Source organism: Corvus moneduloides, chromosome 4 (genome assembly GCF_009650955.1).
Source record: "Corvus moneduloides isolate bCorMon1 chromosome 4, bCorMon1.pri, whole genome shotgun sequence".
Classification (NCBI taxonomy): domain Eukaryota; kingdom Metazoa; phylum Chordata; class Aves; order Passeriformes; family Corvidae; genus Corvus; species Corvus moneduloides.
In genome coordinates this window covers 6,660,850-6,678,005 of record NC_045479.1, presented here as the reverse complement: position 1 = coordinate 6,678,005, position 17,156 = coordinate 6,660,850, and the positions used below count along the sequence as shown (strand labels likewise).

Genomic DNA, 17,156 nt, shown 5'->3' with positions numbered 1-17,156 from the left:
GGCATCCCTCAATGTCATCCTACAAACATGCAGAATGAATCTCCATGAAGCACTACATTAAACTTTCTTCTGTGGCCAAGCTCAAGACTCACCAACACCATCCAGCAGGTGGAGCAAAAGGCAGCGGGTGGCTGAAGGGGGAACGCTTGCTCTGGGGTCACGCAGCCCCCTCAGTGCCTGTGCCATATGCTGAGAGTACAAACACAGCTCATGGGACAGAGCTCTGTCAGCAAGGAGAGGCATTGCTGGAGTCTTTACAGTGTCTGGGTGCTCACTAGAAGTGAGCAATCCCTCTGTGCCTTTGCCCTGGCAGCTTTCTTTGTATCCATCTCAGCCTTGATGTGCTTTTCCGGAGCTTCTCATGAGCAACACCAGTAGCAGGCATTCCAGTTACACCGTTTTTCTCGAGATACTTCAGCTCAGCTTCTCTCTTTTTCTTTTTAATGGTTGTGTTTAATGCTATCACTGTTTTGTCTTTTGCTTTGTCTGTTAATGTGCCTGCCAAACTCCTACTGACCTTTTCATGCACCCATGTGGTCAAACCAGAGCAGCATGTGGGAGGGAACATGGGACATACCCAACACGTGCTCAGCTATGTCTGGACTCACCAGAGGAGCATTTCTCAGCCCCTCAGTGGGAAACACAGGAGCTGACAAAAGGCCTCAATGCCACAGTGTGGGGAAGAAGTAGGTTTACCTGCCTGCACACTCTGTAGAGATAGTTTGTAATGCTGTCTCTAGAAAATCCTCCACGGGTGCTAGAAGCCAGTGAATCAGATCCCATTAGAGCATGCTGGACTGCCCTGGGGACAAACGATGCTGCAGAGATGTGTAAGGGGAATCAACCCTGGGCTGGCTGGGATCCTCAGGACAAACCACTGAGGCCAGTGCTGGAGGCAGTAGGAGAAAACGTCTCCATTTACCTGGGGCTGTTTCTGGGATTAAACACTCCAAGCATGCCATTGTCAAAGCTCTGGCTTTCACCTACCCCATGGGCTGGTTGAGAGGATTGGTCTCATACCCAAAGAAATACAGGCTGATTCTTCCTTTGTGAGATCTGGCATCAACATCAGAGGGGACAGGCTATGTCTTCTACCTCTTAGGGGCTGTCTCCAAAGTCCTGAAAGACGGCAAGGTGAAGAGCATGTGCTGGCTCTGCATTGCCTCTGACCCTGCTCATGGAGGACAGTGCCACTGCCTGTTCTGTCACAGAGGACTGGCATGACCCAGCACAACTGAGAAAAAGGTGCAATAGAGGTTATCCAGATATGAAAAGGGGATTGAGATAAGCCTAGGTAAGCAGAGCTGACCTAAAAACTTGATTTATCCATACTGAAGGGTTGCACAGGAACATCGCAGGGTTTTTGCAAAGCTGTAGATGGGAAATGACCTGTGACATTAAGGTAAAACAAGAAGAAAGTCAACCTAAATGAAAACTTTATCCAGCAATGTGTGAAAATCATTCTCCAGGAGGGAAAAAAAAGGCTATTTCTGTTTTCCAGCCCAGAAGGTACCAGAAGTTACACTCAGGCTTCAGAGTTTCCCACCAGGCAATAATTCACAGGGGTTTTAAATCCTGCTATGGGCACAGGGCATATTTTCACCACACCAGCTTCTATGAGAGGAATTTCACTAGTGTGATGACCCAGATTGAAAACCAAAAATCACCTTCTGAGCAGCTCAACTGATGGGGTACAGACTGGGCTCAGTCCCATCCCAGGAGAGAGCCAGGAAAGGGCTCTCCCTGACCACCAATTGCCACCTTCGCTGGCACAGTCAGCCCTGAGCAGGGACTCTGGGCTGAGCAGCTGTGTAGGTAGGACAGGGCTGCTAAAGGATGTGACAATCTGACTGCAGGTCACCCCATAATGTGTGCTCCTCCTCCGTAAGTGTGGGTGAGGTTGCTCTTAAACACTCATCCCCAAAAGGGAAGCACTGCTTGCAATAAATCCTGGAAATGTCCAAAGCATCCCCCATCCCAGGCAGCATGAACCCCTCCCAGACCTGGGACCCCCTTGTTGTGACCTGTGACTCACACACCAGCAGCACTCAGATTTCCATATCTCTCCTACGGTGCATCCTGAGGAAGCCCCATTCCTGCACCCAAGGGTGCACAGGGGAACTGGGGCAGCACTGCTGTCCAATCACACAGAGGTACCCACTCTCTCTGCAGTTGCTAGCTCAGAGCCAGCTGCACGGGTTTCCTTCTCCTCTCATGAGCAGAGTAAGAAAACTCTCTTTGAAAGGGCCAGATTCCCTCAACCTGGCAGGCCCAGAGCTGCTGAAGACCAGGACTCAGGCCGCTGCGTCAACCTTTGGCCCAAAGGATGGCTAACCCCTACCTCAGATCTGTCCTGCACCTCCTCAAAGCTGTCCTCTTCCCCACCCTGCTCACTGCCTGCCAGCTGGCAGTGCCCTCTTGCCTCTCCTTTTACCATTTCTTTTCTTGGAATACATGCTGGCTTTTCCTATCATCTGGGTGTCCCCACCCTTTCAAGCCAGCTCTGACATGCCTGCTGAAGAGCCAGCCCAGATCAGCAGGCTGCCAACCTCAGGGCCATGCTCCCTGGCAGCAGCAAGGCCTGGAACCCCCGAGCCAGTGAGACACAAGGCTTCAAGGCAAAACAACTCAAATCTCCTCCTAGCCCAGATTTTGGGAGAGGTTTGTCAGCATGACACCCTGTGGGTGAATCCAAGCTGTGCTTTACAAGCATTAGAGGCTGCAGAAGCAGTTGCTGGGGCAGTTGTTGGAGTCAGCGGAGCCTGCAGCCCTGGCTGCCCCCCTCGCTGAGCCACCTGCAGGGAGAAGCCACGGCTGCCCATGTTTGCCCAGAATAATCCTGCCTTGTAACACTTTTGCTAACAAAATAGGAGAAACTCTGGTTCCCTCATGGGCACAACACTGCTGCTTCTTATGCTGAGAACATGCCTTGCTGACTGAACAGTATGTTTGCAGGGAATTTTCCCCTAGGCATTAGTATAATTTATTTTTTATGTTTATGGCTAATTTCTGCTTGAGTAAGCCTGTGACTTCTGACAACAGTTTCACTGTAACTAATCACAAGTGAACATAACCAAAGCAACAAGAGCTAATGAGGCCCCACAGAACCCCGACGGGCTCCAGCAGCCACAGCACCGCTCTCCTGCTGGGCTCCAATCTTTGGAAGTACAGGCAGGGTAAGACATCCCGTTTCACAGCATTCCTGGTACGGGAGAGGATGAGGCAAGGGCAAATGGCTTAGGAGCCCAGAGTCAGCAATAAAGGTGGTCAGCAGGGAGGACTGGCAATGCTGAGGAGACATCTGTACAGCCTCTCTGAGCCCCACAGCAATGCTCACTCTTGATCAGAGACCAAGAGGATCACAGAACAAAGGCAGGCAGAGGACACGAGGGTAGGTGCCTGTTTGCTCCTGCTTTCCCTCCCTGCTTCCTCAGGGCAGCTGAGCCTGGTGTTGTGGGACATGTGACAGCAAACACCTCTGATGCACAGGGCACAAGGATGTGAAGGACAAGGTCAGATGGAGACACAGAGAGGCACCTGTTGCTGCTGCCCAAGGTGTTGCAACTCTGGGCAGGTCAGGTGGAGAAGGGGGTAACCAAACCACTGATAACTTCTTGGAAGTAACAGCTTCCCAAATGTGCCTTTGTGCTCCCCCACACACGCTTCCCTTATCTTTGCCATGCAGATCCCCCTCCTGCAGGCTGCTAATGATGTTAGCACACAAGGGCTCAGCCAAACGCCTGCTCTGTGAGATATGCTCATTTGCACCTGCCTGTAGGACACACTTAACAGATTATTTGGGGATCTCTGCTTTACAGGATAAGGTATCCCTCGAGTTAACATGTTCATCTTACTCTGTTCTCTCCATTTATGCACCATGGCATCCAACACATCCACTCTTCTTGTCACCAAAATGTGCAACATGACTCACAATACATGCTTCTACAACAGCCATGAAAAATTGCCTTGTAGACATCACTAAAGGTGAAAGGAAAAAGACTTCTCAAGCATCTGTTCAAACATCCCAGGATTTGGGATGCTCTCCATGACAGCAGATGCATCCTCATCCACAGGTCTGTCCCTCGGATCTGAAGTCTTTTCCCTGCCCTATGTGAGCATCTCCATCCATGGACAAGTAGGGCTGAGTTTTCTCCCCAGGCACCACTGACCCAGAAACGGAAAAGCAGAGCCTGGTTTTCATGGACAGATGGATGGACAGGTCATTCCAATCACCAATGACCTGGGGCAGAATCTCAGGGACTTCTTTATTTGTAGGTGAACTTCTCATTTGAAAAAAAAGGAAAAAAAACCCCAAAACCAAACAAAAACCAAACCAACAAAAACCCCACAAAACAAACCAAACAAAACCAAAAATCACAACCACCACCACCACCAAATGATCCATGAAAAAAAAGGCTCTTTAATCTCATGCCTGTTATCTAGTAAGTAATGGGTTGAATTCTCAGACTAAAGATTTTGTATTCTGAAGGTGGGAAATACCCAGTGACCACACACCTCTTGTCTAAAGAGAGATCAGCATCTCCCAGCTGGTGAAAGTATGGTGCAAATTCCACAGACTGCAAGGCTGATCTTGGATGCAATGAAAATCCCTTTCACCATATTCCAAATCATAAACAGTCACTGTATGCTGAAATCACCATATTCCAAATTTCACCAAAATTTTTTTTTAAGCATGGGGTCTTAAAAGTGCTGGGAAAAAAATTTCATGTCTGGAAATTTCAAATAAATTAATTTCAAATTTAGTTCATCAACCTTTTCAATGACCAAGATAGAATATACTTGGTTCATATGTCAAGCCAGGTGTCATCAAATCTAATACTTTCCTTAAAGTCCTGTCAGAAACAAGACACTAATTTAAGAGTATTCAGCAAAACATTTGGTTCTCTCGCTTATCTGACCTACCTAGCTCATCCAATGTTTTACAGCAATTGGGTCATGTAAGAACACAGGCTTGGGAGACTTCCTGGCTTGTATATAACCAGATCAATAAGCCACATGCCCAATTCACTGGACACCAGTCTATTTTGAAACAAAGAAAGTCACAAGCCTTTCAGCAAACTCACACTTTGCCTCCATGCAGCCAAGTAGACTTTCTGTATCAGCCAGATTTTAGAGATAGCTGCAGACAATCACAGTTTTCTATTATGGTTAAAATATCTTCCCAGTGGGACAAACCTGTTATAGATAGTACTGGAAAATGAAAGTATAATTCTATTTAAGGTTAAAATTGCATGAATAAAAATTCTGTTACTGGAATTTCTGTATTGAACTCAGTTCTCTCATTTCTAGCAGTAATTTTTACCAGCCAGTTCCGTATCCACGTGGCAGGGCAGCTGGTTGGCTCTGTCTTCCTTCCGTTGTGAGTCTCCTCCAAAAGGGGCTTTCCCTGGATTTCTGGATTCTTTACTACCCTTAGCTCATGCATGAGCACCTTGAAGCGCAGTCGTAGCAGGAGAATCTGGAGCTCTGAGGCTTTTAGGCCGCCCATGAAAACTGTGGCAGCCAGCTGAGCTCCCGACCTCCCAGTGTTCTCCAGAGGCAGGGAGGGAGACATGCAGAAACTTGAGATTTTGATGTGGGAGGTGCAGACCTACCAAGGGGGCAACCCATGGTTGCACATGCAGCCTAGTAAAAGGAACCCACCCACCTCACAGTCCCTGTGGAAAATAGGCTGGGAAAAGGGAAAACAGGCTGGTAGTGAGGTTTCCACAGCCATGCTGGAAGGAGCCAGAGAAGCCCTGGAGGGCCACAGCTCCGAGGGCGCTCCCTCCCGGAGGTGAAATCTGCACCGCCACAGAGCCTCCCGGCAGCAGATCCCCTCCGTGCTCATCGCACTTTCACAGCCTCCAGAAACAAAGGTCCGCAAACTCCTTTCCGTCACAGACCTATCTCCCATCTCAGGTTCCTAGGCTCCAAGAACACTAAACTAGGGAAAACTAAGCCCAGGAAAACCAAACTCAGGAACATGTCATTGCCTAGAGGACTAAACCCGTTCGTACCACAGCTGGGAGCAGAGTTCTGAGATCACCGTTCCCTGCGGGAGGCAGATGTCTGCAGAGAAAAGCTCCACAGGGAACCGGGAAGGAAGGGGGAGTAGAATGGCCGTGTCACCGAGGCGCCGCTGTCCCTCAGCCCCTCAGCCGGGCGCCGCTGCCCCTCAGCCGGGTCCCCCTGGCCCCTCACAGCCGGGGACCGCTGCCCCTCAGCCCGGGGCCGCTGCCCCTCACGGCCGGGGGCCGCTGCCCCTCACGGCCGGGCGCCGCTGCCCCTCACGGCCGGGGACCGCTGCCCCTCACAGCCGGGGACCGCTGCCCCTCACAGCCGGGTCCCCCTGGCCCCTCACAGCCGGGTCCCCCTGGCCCTCACGGCCGGGCGCCGCTGCCCCTCACAGCCGGGTCCCCCTGGCCCTCAGCCCGGGGCCGCTGCCCCTCACGGCCGGGTCCCCCTGGCCCCTCACAGCCGGGTCCCCCTGGCCCTCAGCCCGGGGCCGCTGCCCCTCACGGCCGGGTCCCCCTGGCCCCTCACAGCCGGGTCCCGCCGCCCCTCACAGCCGGGTCCCCCTGGCCCCTCACAGCCGGGCGCCGCCGCCCCTCACAGCCGGGCGCCGCGCGGCCCCATCCCACGCGAAGGCCGTGGCTGGGGGCCTGGGGCCACCTTGTGGCTAATGGCGCGGATTGCTCTAATTCGCTTTAATTTGCTTTAATTCGCGGCTTCCTGTGCCCGCGGCAGCAGAAGCCTTGGCCGTAGCGTGGTGCCCATCAGTGTCCTTGTGTGCTTCAGGAAGCTGAGCGCCTCCGGCTGCTGGCTCAGCTCTGTCCAGGCTCCAGCTTCCTCAGGGTTTCCTGGGAGCCATCCAGCTTCCCAGGGTTACGTGTCCTCTGGCTGCCCTCCTCGGATGCTGCGGCTACAGCACTTGAAACACAAGCTCTTTGAGGTTTTGGTTTGTTTTTTTTTTTTTTACCCGAACAGCCTGGAAACGAGGGACCCTGTTTGTTGACATAACACACAGATACCGTATCCACCACTCAGCCCTTCTGCCATTCATAGGAAAACCAAAATGACTGGCTCCAGAGCACCTGGAAGGTAGTCAGCGTGGAAAAAGACACAGACCTGCAGAGGCAAGGGAGAGCTTCCCATGATCCCTGACCTGCAAGAAGAAAACACAAATCCACATGCTCCTCCACACCCCAGGAAGAGCCCAGTGACTCATCAGACAGATGACATTTCTGCAATGGCTCCAGCAGAAGGTGGCATTGCACCCTTCACCAGGGTACCCTAGGCCTACCACTTACAGGAGCCTCTGAACCACTGTTCCCTGTTTCCCTTCCTACCCTAACCAAGCTTCCTCTCCTCTGGCCACCTTCCCGTATCACCGTGCCAGTGTAACAGAGATCCAGACCAGGATGTCCAGCACAGCTCCACTGACACACATCTCACCTAACACGCTGTTGGCAAGGAATGCTGGTGGGACAAAACTGAGACAGAGCAGATCTAGTCAGGAAAAACATAGATTTAATGGAATGAATGGAGAAGCTCCCAATGTCCACACTGGAGCCACAGCTCTGAGACACTGACACTCTTTACTCCAGGGTCAGTCCTTCCTTTCTGCCCACCAGAAGCCTGGGAATGCTCAGGAACACTGGTGCTTGACATGCTCCTTCAGAGCTCTCTCCAGGGAGAGAATTAAGGTGCATTGCTAACTCCACACAGACCATCTCCATGGCAGCCTCTTCCTCAGCCCTTCAAATCTCCCAGAGAAGGGAGCTCAGCCCAGAAATCCCTCTCTTCTTGGCGAGTGAAGAATCCTTGCATTATCCAACAGGTGGCAAAGGCTGTACAGAAACCATCCAGGGGGGAGGGAGGGAGAGCCACACTGGTCCTAGCAATGAGATTCAAGCTCTGTCAGCGTCAGGAGGCCAGCTCTGGTGGAGGGAAGGGGCTGTCCTGTTCCCGGCCTGGAAGGCAAGTCCTCAAGTGGGCAGGTGAGTTGGCGGAACCTCTGGAAGGCAAAGACAGGCACTAAACACTGCTGCAAGGACAAAAGGTGATCTGGGCTCTCCCCTGCCAGTCACAGGTTTCATTTGGCCCGCCAGGCCCAGCTGCAGATCTGGTCCCTAAATGCTGCAGATGTCCAAAATAAGGACAGTCAGCACTGCAGAAACTGAGGGGATAAACTCATCTTCCAACTGCTTGTCCCAAGGCAAGGTCACAGGTCACTGAGCACGTGAGATATCTAACACATGGACAATGGAAGAAAGCTCTGTCCTCCGTTTGCTCCAGGCCAGGGCTAGAAAACAGTCCAAAGGCAGGTTGGTGACCAAGGACCTCCAGGTCATGCCCTCCATCAGCACAGAGCCTGTGCTCACAGGATTGGCTTTAACTGGGACAAGTGCATGAGGGGTTACTCTCACACCACATCATGCTGTGCAGCCTTGCCATGCCCCTGCAGCTGTTCCCACTCCTCCCTGTCCGTGCTGGACACGGGGGTCAGGGACCCATTGCTGTCACAACCCATTCTTGAACACTTGCAGGAGGCAGGGAATGAGAAGGATCCTGGGGGTTCAGGACTGTTTGTGAAGCCTCACTCTGAAACTATGAGCTGTGGCAGGGATGGGATGCTCAACTGGAGCAAGGCCTGGTTTTCTAGTTCCCTGCCCCTCCAGTGTAAACCAGGGCAACCAGCAATGCATCACGGCAACTCTGGAAGCAGGGCAGACCCAGAGCATTAAGAATGTGATGGAAACTCCAAATTTCCAGTGATCCCCTCCATTCCGACCCTATGGCCTCAGCTTAGATTGGTGAACTCAGCTGACCGTAATGCTCAGGGGATCTGGAGCTTTCTCAGAGGAAGTCCTCAAGCCTCAGTTAAGGGCAGCATGGAGATTATCTTTATCCTCTCTATCTAATGACCTTCTTCCTGGTGGTGCTTGTGAAGAGACGGAAGAAATAAAAAAAGGGTACCATGAGGCAGCAGCCAGCTTGGAGCAGCCCTCCAGCAAGGTAGAACTTAAAAAAACCCAAGTCTGTTATAGCAATTAACTCATTCAATTGATTTATTCTGGGCTCCTGGCTAATCAACCTGCAACATACAAATGATTCTGCTGCAGGGCTGGAGATCAACACCGAAGCACAGCCCATGCCCTGATCCCAGAGCACCCACCAACCTCACCTCTCTGAGGGAGCCTTTGATGGTGGAGAGTTTGTAGACAACCCAGAGAGGGATGCACACCATGGAGGAGAGGGCCAGCAGCCAGCCCAGGGTGTCTCCCCACCACGGGTACACGTACTTCTTGTTGTACGTCAACGGGGTGTATTTGATCAAAGAAAACAGGAAGGTTGCCTGGCAAGGTAAAAGAGACCAAGAAAAAAAAAGAGAAAGAAAATCAACACCATGAGCAAAGAGAGGTCTTCCTGGTGAATACACACCTGCGCAGAGACTCATGATAAAAAGGAGCACCTCAGGGCAGCAACAGAGGGGACTCCAGTTAAACAGGGTTTGCTGGGACAGCCCCCACAGGCAACACTGGTCATGGCACCAAGGAGCTTGTCCCACCAGCAAACACCTCTGTCACAGCAGACCCTCTCCCCATTGCTGAGCCCCACACCTAGCCCCCAAAGCAACAAGCACAAATAACAAAAGGCCCCCATAGTACAGGCCACACAACCCCCTACACATATGCACATCCCTCTGTATAAATGCAGGTGTCTGTATCTCAGGGGCACCCAGCTCTGCCCATCTTCCTCCCCACAGCTCTTCCTCCTGTGTGCCCTCACCATGCAAACTGCAGGGGTGATGAAAAGCCAGCAGTATCTGATGATGGGCCACGGCCGGTAGCTGATCATATCTTCAATGTTATCGTAGAAACGCTCAGCACCTGCAGAAGAGGGCAAGGATGGGATCCCTCACTGCCACCAGGGAAGGAGGGCAGCAGGGTCTGTGTGTCCAGGGTCCTGCTTCACCACTGTTTAGGTGCAGTAGCCTCAGCACAGTCAACAGTTGGGTCAGGGAGCTCCTCAGGAGTGTGGCCAGCTTCAGTCTTTGTCCTGGACTAATTTCCTATGCCCCCAGAACAGCTCGGTCGGTCAGCAGGGCCAGCCCCTCATCCTCTCCAAGGCTAGGACCTCGGCCCAGGTTTTACCCATACCTGGTGACTGCCAATGCCGATAGAAGGCTCTCAAAAAACGTTTGATTCTCAGAAACCTCTAAACAAAGGTTGAGAAAAGATTTTCCAGACATCTCCAATTCCCCAAGGAAGGAGGGTGTCAAAAGCAGGAGCACATAGGAACATGCAGGGGAAATCTGCCAAGCAGATCCCCCAGGGTGTTCCTGTGAGGAAGTCCCTGCCAGTTGAACCCAGGGGCACCAAAGCAAGGATTTAAATTCTGCCTTGCACTGCAAAGCAATTACCAAGTTGAGCTACAGACCAGCATTCTGAGGATGAACCAGACAAGAGCCTGAGATGCCAGAGCTGGGGACCCCCGTAGTTCATACTCACCATAGACCCAGGCGATGCAGAGAGTCTCGAAGATGGCCACAAAGAGCAGGCACATGCCACTGGCAGCATAGTAATCAAAGAGCTGGAAGACATACATCCCACCCTGGGAAAGGCCAAGTGGGCAGCAAGGTGAGAGAGAGGGGGAAGGAATCAGGCAAAGAGCTAGAGCCAGAGCAAGAAACAAACTCAGTATCTTCCCCAGAGCTGGAGGCATCTCCCTCTCTGGGACAGGGCACATCCCTTTTACCCAAGGCCTGACAGAGACACGCAGCCACCCTGCTGCTCTCAGGAGTCTGCAACCCTTCATTTCAATGCAGGGCAGCACAGCGGAGGGCAGCTGACTGCCAGAGATTGTGGGGATGTTTTAGGAGAAGACAAAACCTAGGCAGCTCTTGTAGCTCGAAGTGAAGATGGAAACCCCCTTAAGACACACAATCCATCTGATTTACTTTAAAGTCCCAATTTGCAGAAGGAAATAACTACATGCAGCCTGGCTGTTTCACTACCCAAGTCTGCAGGGCTACCTACAAAACAGGCCTGTGGGTAAGTCCAGGCACTATGTTGCATGCACAACATCAGAGACAGCTTTTTCAAAAGTTATGCCCCAATGAAAACAGAAAGCGTCAAGAGCATTCTGGCAGCATCAATCCACACACACATATTGCTAGGCAGAGTTGAAAGTTTTGAACAAGAACAGTTAAGCTCCCAGGCAATTAATCACAAGGATAATACAGAGGATATCAGTATAATAGATAAGGGGTGCACTCAGGCTTGACAAGCTTCTTTGTACCAAGTGCTCCTGTAGCTCCAGTCAGGAAGAAAGAGAAGGACAAACACACTCCCCTTCCCATGCAACAGGCTACAGCTGTAAAGGTTTGGTTTGTGTAAAGATAAATTTATAACCAAAACATAGGCTGTCCAGAGCTCCAGCTATCAGTCTTGGCAGGAGAAGTATCAGGACTGTTACTGGCACAAGGGGTAAGTGCTGGAAGGGAGAACACAAATGGCATGAGGAGGGCAGGGCAGCCTCCTGCAGGCACAGGGCGCAGGGCAGCAGGATGGGACTCAGCAGCCCCAGTGGTGACCCTACCACCCACCAGGTCCCACTCTGTCCTGTCAACCACCATGCAGGTGGTCTGAGCCCAAAATACCTCTGTGAGCATCACCAACCCAACCAGATATGAGAGGATGGAGACCAGCAGGATGAGGGTCTCCCGGCGGTTCTTCTTGCGGAAGATGGTGGGGTACATGTCCACAAGAGCCGTCACAAGACTCTCCACGCAGACAAACTGCAAAAAGCAGAGATCCCACCTCTGTCAGCCCATCCTGACTAGCTTCCCAGCCCCACTGGCTCCCCCTCAGCCAAGCTGAAGCCTGTCCTGAAGAGACAGTGGCTTTTGTCTCGTAGGGAATCGCTCTGCTCCTGCGGCTTTACCTGACTGTCCAGTCCCAGCAAAACAACCATCAGGAAGAAGAAGCACGCCCAGAGCGGGGAGAAGGGCAGCATGACCACAGCCCGAGGGTAGGCGATGAATGCCAGGCCAGGCCCTGCAGGGAGAAGGGCTTTCAGAGCAGGCAATGGGCAGCAGCACAGCACAGCTGGTTGAGACGTGCCTGAGGCAGCCACGCAGCCAAGGCACAGCCTGTGGCCATGCAGCCTCTCACTCCAGTAATACCCGTGCTGTGCATGAAACTCAGGCTCCTGGAGCAGTGAAGGAGAAGCAGGAAGGGAGGGAAGGGGACACAGCAACCTCTGGCTTCTTCACTGTTGCAAGAACTGGGAGCCAGGGGAAGCCTCTGAGCCCAGGGACCATGGCACAAGCCTGGGCGTATGCCATGCAGTCACCTCAGCACCCTCCCCACAAGAGACAGCAGCTGCCTAACCCCAACCCTTACCCTTAGAGGCAGCTTTTATTAGCCTCAAACCACTGCCACTACATCTCAGTATTTCATGAGTGTGCACTCATTTGCACTCATTTCTCCCTGCTTTTTGGAGGTGGAGAGCAAAGGATGGGAAACTGCAGCTGCAGGCATCCCCCTGTTGCTGGGAGCTCAAGTGGCAGCACCCCCACAGCCCCATCCCACCAGGGTCTCCACTCACCTGACTCGGCCACCTCGGCGATGGGCACACCCTGCTCCTGTGCCATGAAGCCCAGGATGGAGAAGATGGCAAAGCCAGCCACAAAGCTGGTGCCGCTGTTGAGGAAGCACAGGGCCACACAGTCCCTGGGAGAAGGGGGCAAAGCATCAGCCATGTATGACCCACACCCCATGGCAGCCCCCCAGGACTCTTCTGCCCCAGCCACTGTGTCTCTCCCAGCACACCTGCAGCTTGACTCAGCACCAGGAGCTGCAGAGAGATGCCCCAGGCTGGACAACACAGCAGGACTCCCCCATGGGAAGCCTTGTCCAAGGACAGCATAAAAATGCATTTCTCGCCTAAGCTCCTTGCTTGTGAGATAGTCTTCCTACACATCTAAATGCCAGGGGTTTTTTTCTCTTTTTTTTCCCCTCTCTCTCCCCTGGTCCCCCCTGTAGCAGCATGTAACAGTTTATTTTTGTCTGAGAAGGGAACATGGTTTTTTTTCCTTAATAGATTTCTTGGACCAGTGACAATCTTCTGGGTTCTCAGCACTAGTAGGTATCTCCTGGTGTTGCATTATGAGAAAAAGATAATCACAGCCATCCAATTTATTTTCTCTGATCTATTCCCTTTTGTCTCTGTTTCATCTCATTCTCATCCATCAACACTTTAAACTGAACATCTCTTATCTATCCAATTCCTTTTCACGCTCCAGTCTCTCTAGTCCTCTTGCGACTGCAACCCTGGGGACAACAATAACATTTGCAGCATCATTCTGAGATATTCTGAACCAAACTGAATGCACCCCTTCTGGCATTTCATGGCCTGCTCTGACTTTATTAAATGCTAATCTGCAAATCCCATGTGATTTTTCTGTATCAGTCTTTATTTATATAGCATTTTTGGGGCTCTGTGCTCCTCCTTGCATGTTAACTAGGTCTATTCTTGGTCTGCAACCTTTTCTAGAGAAAAAGTACAATTCATGAAAAGCCCCTGGTGTCATACAAATTCAGATTATTCCTTTCAAAGCACAGCTCGTTGCATTGTCAAAGACTGCACAGCACCCAGCACTGCTGCTCTGCCTTTGCATTTGTTTTCTAAGGCCCAATGAATCTCCCAATTGGAAAGGAAGGCCACACTCCACCAATCCCAGCTACCCAATGGGAAGCCCAAGCCAGAACCTCATTTCTCCAGTGGCTATAAACTGCCTGCTCTCCACTCAAATTATATTCTCAGTAATTTGACACAAATTCTCACATGTTTCAAATAGTTCCTCATCCTTCCTGGTGTTTCTCCCTCTTTCCCCTGGATGTATCAATGACAGGTCAAACCCTCCTTGGAAAGGCATGGGCTGGAAGGTGCTCTCCCTTTATCTGGAAGGTGGGAAGGGGTGTCATGGTAGAGAGTAAAATGAGGGGATGGCCAGATCAAAGAGATCTCTGCAGATTTACACCTGAAAGGGAGCCTGAAGAATTCCCTTGCGGTGACAGGAAACAAGAAATGGTCAATGCTGTTTGATGCCATCTAGGATCACTGCCATATGTACAATGGTTCCTACTGCCCATATCCTTCTCCAGGTCACCAAAGGTTACACCTGCCCTGGTATAACAAAGTGGGACACCATGCTGATGTCCATCTCCCCTGTTAAAGCCTAGTTCTGGCTTCTTATCCAAACTAAGCTTGTAGAGCACAGGACTGACTCATCAAAACTGGGTCCACGCCTGGGAACAGGCTAGTCAAAGGTTTGATACCAAAACTAAGAACAGCATTCCTAGAAATGCCGAACAGCACAAAGGGTAAAAGCACAGCACAGCATGCAAACAGACATCTCTCCCCTTTCTACAGCAACTCCCAGCTGCAGTTACAGAAGCTCTTTACAACCCTGCTGCTGAGCAGCCCCTGTCATCCTCTCCATGTTATATATTAGACTGGGGATGCAAAGGGCTAATGTCCAAGGACATGTTGAAGGCCAGAGACAGACCCATTACCTCTTCTTTTCCTACAGCTTTTTCTCTCAAAACTGGATGTGGGAGAAGGGACATGAAAAGAAACAAGAATCGCAGCCCAGCTGCTGTTGGAGAGGCAGCCTCGCAGCAGGAATGAACTCCTAAAATGACGAAAGATGCCAAGCAAGGATCACGTAGCCAGTGGTGTGCCTGAACCTTTGATTTTGTGCCTGAACCACAATTTTGAACTTAAAAGATGGGAGGAGAAGTCAATGCCAGGAGCAACCCAATCAGTAGAGAAAGTGTGGAAAGACAGGTGGCCTCTTCCTCTCACACAAGCCTTTTAACTGTGGGGATGGATACACCTACAGCAAAATTAGTTAATTTTCACTTGACCACTGCAACTCAGCAGCCTGATTCCATCTGGCAACCTGGTCCGTTTCTGCTCCTGCAGTCCAGCATGCAATAAACAGAAGTCACATCTGCAGGCTCATATGTAACCATAGATAGCACACAGGAACCAGTGACAGCTGTGCCAGTCACTGCCTCCAAATGAACCACAGAAGGATAAATCACAGGGTGAAAGGACTCCAGCTGAGAGCCATTAGACTTCACAGTTCTGCTTCCCCTGTGGCTACTCATGCACCCATGTAATAGGAGAGGCTGTAGTGTGGGCTGGGGTCACAAAACTAGTGAAGAGGATCTAACTTTGCCAAGTGTGGAAGAGGGGACAGACAGAAAATTCCCCTGGGTATAAAGCACAGAGAACTGGATCTGGGGAGAAAACACCTGGAAAGAGTTTTCCTATGCCTTGAGTAGAAACAGAAATCATGACACTTCCACAGGCCGGCAGCCTCCAGCAGATCACTGGTGTTAAGGGAGGGGAGGGCTCGAGGCAGCAGTTACCTGTAGCAGTCGTTATGGTATTTGTTATAGCTGCCCAGAGCCGTCAGGCATCCCAGACAAATTGCATACGAAAAGAAGATTTGAGTGCCTGCATCCATCCAGACCTGCAAGGGAGATGCAAACAGAGGTGAGAAGACAAGGCCAGCACAGACACTGCACAGATGGGAAGAGGCAGAGCCCGGAGGCTGCTGTAAGCACCAGAAAGGCCAGGGGTCAGAAGGCCAGCAGTACTCCGCACTGAAACAAGCCTTTTCTAGAGGCAGCTTGTACAGTGCCAGGAATTGCAGTGCTCAGCAAGGCACCCAGTGGGGCTAGGAGTGCCAAAGGGAAGGGATACGTCAGGCGCCTCATCCACCCAAACCACATGTAGCTCTTCATCACCACCTTTCTTTCTTTGACAAATCTGCAGCACCCTGTGACACTCCAGAGCCTTCCAGCAGCAGGAGACCAGACAAACACTTTCCATGAGGGCTGAAGGAGCCCTCTGCCACCAGAGGAAGGGTACTTGATTTGAACAAGCCTAGTCTCCCACTGGCCAGCGTGAGTACATACAGCTTGTGGTGGTGGCCCTTCCCTCCAAGACCTCACATAAAGGCTCCAAAACTTAAAAGAAATTCAACTGGGTAGGAGTACTAGAAATAAACAGAGACGATTGCAAAAGACAGCTCCTAAAAGAACATACAAGAACACTGTTATTCCCATGAGGCACTCTGCTCTCACTGTCAATAACACATCCCAGAGCTCTAAGGCTGACAGTTGTCAATGCCAAATTTCATCTGAAAGCCTAGCTGTGTGCAGTCACCAATTCAGTCACTGTCATTGCCTTCTGCAGACAGTAGTGAAAGCAGGAATCAATGGTGAGGAATGAAGCAATGACAAAGATTATTAAATAAACCTCTGTTCTCAAAGATCTTTTTTACTAGGGGTTTTATAAAACAGAGATAAGACAGTCATTCAGCCAGTGCTGAAGGGTAGCCACATTCTCGAGACAAAAGAAAAGCAGAAGAAAAGTATTACTGGGACAACTGTATGAGGAAAGTCTCCGTTTGACTACACTCCCCTCTCCCAGAGTAGCAGTGCCAGTAAGCCCTCGGACAAACGCCAGCCTTGCCCCAGAGCCCCTCTGAGAAGAACAGGAGCCAATGGAAAGCACCACAGTGGTTTTGATGACTTCAAATCACACCTGTATCTGTCAGCCAAGACCTCATGTCCTGAGGCAATGGTCAGCTGGACAGCACCTGCCCAACCACCCCTGTTGCTCAGGCCAACCTCACCCATGCATGGTTCTGCCTTTCCTCTTTTGTACTGGCCAAAGTTTAATCATGCGGTGAGAGGTTTTGTTTTATATTTACCTCTTCTCTTTCCAGGGCTGATGGGCCTTATGAAGGCGTGTTACAATCCCATTAGCTGCCATTTTTCCAGAAGAAGTTCTGGATTTGGCTCAAGGCACAGATGCACAGAATAAATCCTCTCCCTGCCCACTGCTGCCAACCCCAGCAGGGAGAGAAGGCGAAGTGCTGCTAGGGTTAGGTTTGGTGAAACTGCTCTCCCTGACTGTTCAGCAAGCCACTTGTCTAACATTCAACCCCACAGCCTTCACTTAAGTCCATGGAAACCCTGGACTCTAGGTTTCTGATCAAGCAGAGAGTGAGATCAAATCTCTGATTTGTAGAATGGGAAGGGACAGGTGATGAGGTGGGACTG

General features: G+C 51.2%; 2 protein-coding genes across 3 annotated transcripts in view; both read right to left on the bottom strand.

Annotated features, from left to right (window-relative positions):
* Window positions 1–5,533, bottom strand: part of SLC6A12 (solute carrier family 6 member 12) — a 53,738-nt gene extending 48,205 nt beyond the window's left edge. Inside the window, exon 1 of one of the 2 annotated variants that reach the window (XM_032107719.1) lies at window positions 5,324–5,533. Coding sequence is in view for 1 of the 2 variants with exons in the window: in XM_032107717.1 (XP_031963608.1) it covers window positions 93–243 (151 nt within the window). In the remaining variant the exon portion in view is untranslated. Of the gene's footprint in view, window positions 1–92; window positions 583–5,323 lie in introns of those variants that run through there. The other variant, XM_032107717.1, reaches the window with a different exon arrangement.
* Window positions 5,534–7,511: 1,978 nt separating this feature from the next.
* Window positions 7,512–17,156, bottom strand: part of LOC116443526 (sodium- and chloride-dependent GABA transporter 2-like) — a 38,673-nt gene continuing 29,028 nt past the window's right edge. The window contains exons 10-17 of the mRNA XM_032107728.1: window positions 15,453–15,556; window positions 12,619–12,743; window positions 11,953–12,065; window positions 11,669–11,806; window positions 10,518–10,620; window positions 9,796–9,896; window positions 9,191–9,361; window positions 7,512–8,020 (exon numbers count right to left, since the gene is read on the bottom strand). Of these exons, the coding sequence (XP_031963619.1) occupies window positions 7,901–8,020; window positions 9,191–9,361; window positions 9,796–9,896; window positions 10,518–10,620; window positions 11,669–11,806; window positions 11,953–12,065; window positions 12,619–12,743; window positions 15,453–15,556 (975 nt within the window). The 3' untranslated portion in view covers window positions 7,512–7,900. The remainder of the gene's footprint in view (window positions 8,021–9,190; window positions 9,362–9,795; window positions 9,897–10,517; window positions 10,621–11,668; window positions 11,807–11,952; window positions 12,066–12,618; window positions 12,744–15,452; window positions 15,557–17,156) is intronic.